This window comes from Aptenodytes forsteri, unplaced genomic scaffold, assembly GCF_000699145.1.
Source record: "Aptenodytes forsteri isolate BGI_AS27 unplaced genomic scaffold, ASM69914v1 Scaffold23, whole genome shotgun sequence".
Taxonomy (NCBI): Eukaryota; Metazoa; Chordata; class Aves; order Sphenisciformes; family Spheniscidae; genus Aptenodytes; species Aptenodytes forsteri.
The window spans coordinates 2285863-2289560 of NW_008796043.1; the positions used below are offsets into that span (position 1 = coordinate 2285863).

The 3698-nt window shown below is 39.9% G+C and overlaps 1 protein-coding gene across 1 annotated transcript in view; it reads left to right on the top strand.

Annotated features, from left to right (window-relative positions):
- KLHL14 (kelch like family member 14) overlaps positions 1–2657 on the top strand; it is a gene marked incomplete at its 5' end in the record, with an annotated part of 68211 nt that extends 65554 nt beyond the window's left edge. Inside the window, 2 exons of the mRNA XM_009285655.1 lie at positions 769–926; positions 1404–2657. Coding sequence (XP_009283930.1) covers positions 769–926; positions 1404–1544 — 299 coding nt within the window. The remainder of the gene's footprint in view (positions 1–768; positions 927–1403) is intronic.
- Positions 2658–3698: the final 1041 nt, after the last annotated feature.

Below are 3698 nucleotides of genomic sequence, written 5' to 3' on the forward strand. Positions count from 1 at the left end.
TTGCCTCACGTTGTGCCAGGGGAGGCTTAGTTTGGACGTGAGGAAAAATGTCTTTACTGAAAGAGTGGTTAAACACTGGACCAGGCTGCCCAGGGAAGTGGTTGAGTCTCCATCCCTGGAGGTATTTAAAAGACGTGGTAGATGAGGGCTTAGGGACATGGTTTAGTGGACATGGTGGTGTTGGGTTGATGGTTGGACTCGATGATCTTAGAGGTCTTTTGCAACCTTAATGATTCTATGATTCTAAGCACCTTATCCCTCTGGAATGAAGTGGCATCAGCTGTCTAAGCTCTACCTTGACTCATTAGACAGTGATTTCTGAGTGAGATTTAATCTGTTGACTTTTGAATAGATTAGATCTGCTGACCTTTGAGAAAGACTGCCAGGACAGGCTTTTCCTACATGTTCAAACTCACATTAGCACTGATAGATGAGGAGGAATATTACTTGAATCTGCTTTCATCATTGATAGGTTATTACTGAGTGTTACTTTCTGATCTGTTCAGGTTTTATATGTACTTGTGATTTGTAGAAGACTGTAGAACTAATAGTAAAAGCTTTCAACAGATTTATTTGAACTGAAATAATGAGACATTAACATTACAGAAGATGGCTTAAATGTATATGTCCATATTTTCTAGAAGAAAGTTTAACAATGGTGTTATAATTGTAATAATATAATTGTAACTGTAATAAATTTAACAGTAAAACAAATAATAAAACAGCATGTCATAACGCACGTTCTCTTTTCTCAATGCCCTCATCCAGGTTTCTCCCATCTCGATGTAATGCTTGTGGAATGCTACGATCCAAAAGGCGACCAGTGGAATATCCTCCAGACTCCTATTCTGGAGGGTCGCAGTGGCCCTGGCTGCGCAGTGCTTGACGACAGTATTTACCTTGTAGGAGGCTACAGCTGGAGTATGGTGTGTACCTGCTTTCTGCAATGACCCCTCCATTCCTTCTGAGCTCTTGCAGCCAATCTGTGTATTACTCAGATGGGATGGAGAGGAGACGAGGGATGAAGTAGCTGCAGCGGCTGGTTTTGGTTTGGTTTTCAACTTGTGGAGAACATGGAGTATTTGTTCACGTTCGTGCTTTTCTATTTAGATGAGTTATTATCAGACTGTATTCACTGATCTGGAGTAATATAAAAATCAGATTAAATTTGGCAAAAGTGATTGACGGGACTGTATGCTTATAGCTCTGCTTATAAGGCGCTTGTAAAGCAGCCTGCTTTGCAGAGGCTGGGTGTTCAGCCCATACGAAAACCAAACCTCTTGAAAGGCTCCTAAATTAGAGCTCAAAACCATGAGTCACTTTCAAACATCTTTCTTTAAAGCTGATGTGTGACTTGGTTTTTACCAAAGCCACATTTAATATGACTTTTTGTTCTATTACAGGGAGCCTACAAATCTTCTACTATTTGCTATAGTCCTGAGAAAGGGACTTGGACAGAACTAGAAGGAGATGTTGCTGAGCCACTTGCAGGACCTGCTTGTTCAACTGTCATATTGCCAGCCTGCGTACCGTACAACAAATGATAGTCAAGGAGCACTGACACGAACACTGACTGCATTTGGGAAAATAATGACGGGTGACGTAAATATTTTATTAGGACAGGATTCCTGTTAAAACAAAGCTACCATAATTGACCCCTTATTCCATATTTATGCTTTAGGAGCAAACTAAAAGAAAACAAAAACCAAGTGTTGTCCCAGCTCAGATAGATGCCGGTGTCTTATGAAGCAAGTAGCTAAAACACACCGAACATTACATGCTGACAGACTGCCATTTCAGACTGATTTTAACTTTTTCCTGCTGCAGAGATATTCCTCACATCAAATTTAACTTTAAAAAAAATGAAGGCTAAATGTTCAAATACAGCCTGAAGAGACAAGATCAGTATTGTGCATTGTATCTACCTGCATGTGATCTGTGTTGAAGTCATGAGGATGTTGTTTTCATGAATGCTTCAGAATTCAGATAGTGAAAAGCTCACACTGCATTGCAGAATTGTCTCCTCCTCTGTAATCCTAACCTACAGCTACTTCACATGCTCTGCAAGCAACACAGCATCAGAAGATTATAAAAGGTAAAGAAATATCATTCAGTTTTTGCACAGCTTGGCAACTAATACACTCTGCCTTCAAAGTCCCCACGTGTAAGTGCAGCGGAAAGCAGACTACAATGAAAGACATGCTTTACAGAGCACTTCTTGCAATAGCAGCCTAGGGATTAGGATCAAATTCTTCTAATCACACTTGTGTAAAGTCAGAGTCATTTCACTGAAATCACATGGAATGACTGTTTTTACATTAGTACAACAGAAATTTGGTCCTACACCTTAAATTCTGGGTTCGTAGAGTAAGTTATTTCTGTGACGACTTAACGAAGCACCAGCACCCTTACTTACTTTTCACCAACCTGATAGGAGCATCCATGCTAGTTGCTTCCAAAGACAAGAAGACTGCATTTAACTATAAGTGTATTACTTTGGACTCTTAAATGATTATGCACAATTTTGGAGAGACACTGGTAAATAGTTAAAATACTCCTGTGTGGTTGATCTTAAAATGTACTCTGAAAGATTTTTACTATTGATCCAAAGTAATAGGAGGCGAGACTTTCCACTGCCTTATAGCTTGTGTAATTATTTACACGCTGCAAAGTGAGTTCAGAACGCTACCACATTGGACCAGTAGCATTTAGGACTCGCTTCATGAACCCATAGTTGTTTGCACAAATCAGGCTGTCCACGTTTTAAGCTTGTGTCTTTCTGTCCTGGCTTTGCAAAAGCAGTGACAAAATCTGAGCCCGATTCTTCACCCCCTTGCAGTTAACATAATCGTCCACACCTCAGCAAAGTATATGCATAGTTCTTCCATTGTGGTTTACTGGTGCTGCATCCATTACCCTCAGGACCATCCTCTTCGCTGGTATAAACTGACATTGCTCCGTTGAAGCCAACGGATGTACTTTGGTTTATGTCAGCTAAGAATCTGGCCTTTAATTTGCCTAGTTGTAACTGGCTGCACCAGATAAGAGGCAAGGGAGACTCAGATCCTGCATTTTCAAGCCTCCGCATATCTTTCATGATAGGACTTAATGCTAGTGCATTAAGCAAGGAGCAGGCAACTACTGGAGGTTGATTTCTGCTGCAGAGGCAATAGATGGGAGGAAGAATTCATTATTTGCTTTGCAAAATAGAAAGAGGGCGAATGTACACAGAAATTACGCTATATATTGAAGCTTGAGAGCAATATAAATAACGGAGAGCAAATACCATGGGACTGTTTCTCTCTGGCATCAGTCCAGTTTTATTGCCGTGCAACTCCCTTGCTTGCAGCAGAATTACACAGTTGTAAAATTGGAGTAATGCAGTAAAGACTGATATGGTACAAATGCAATAACCCAATTGATGAGGTAGCTGCACGCCTGGAAAAAAATGTTTAAACAAAATAATTATCTGAAGATGCTAATATTTGAATGTGCCGTTGGGGAGTTTTCCAGTGAGCATCACTAAGGAACTCATAAAGGTGGAGTGTATATCCTGAAATCTCAATCCATTTCTACTCTATAGTGCAATCTTAGTTGGTTTTCTATTTATTTATATTGTTCAGATCCAAGGGATCCCTTGTAAAATATATTTGGTGCAATCATGACTTTTTTTTTCCTTTCCTGTTGAAAATATATAA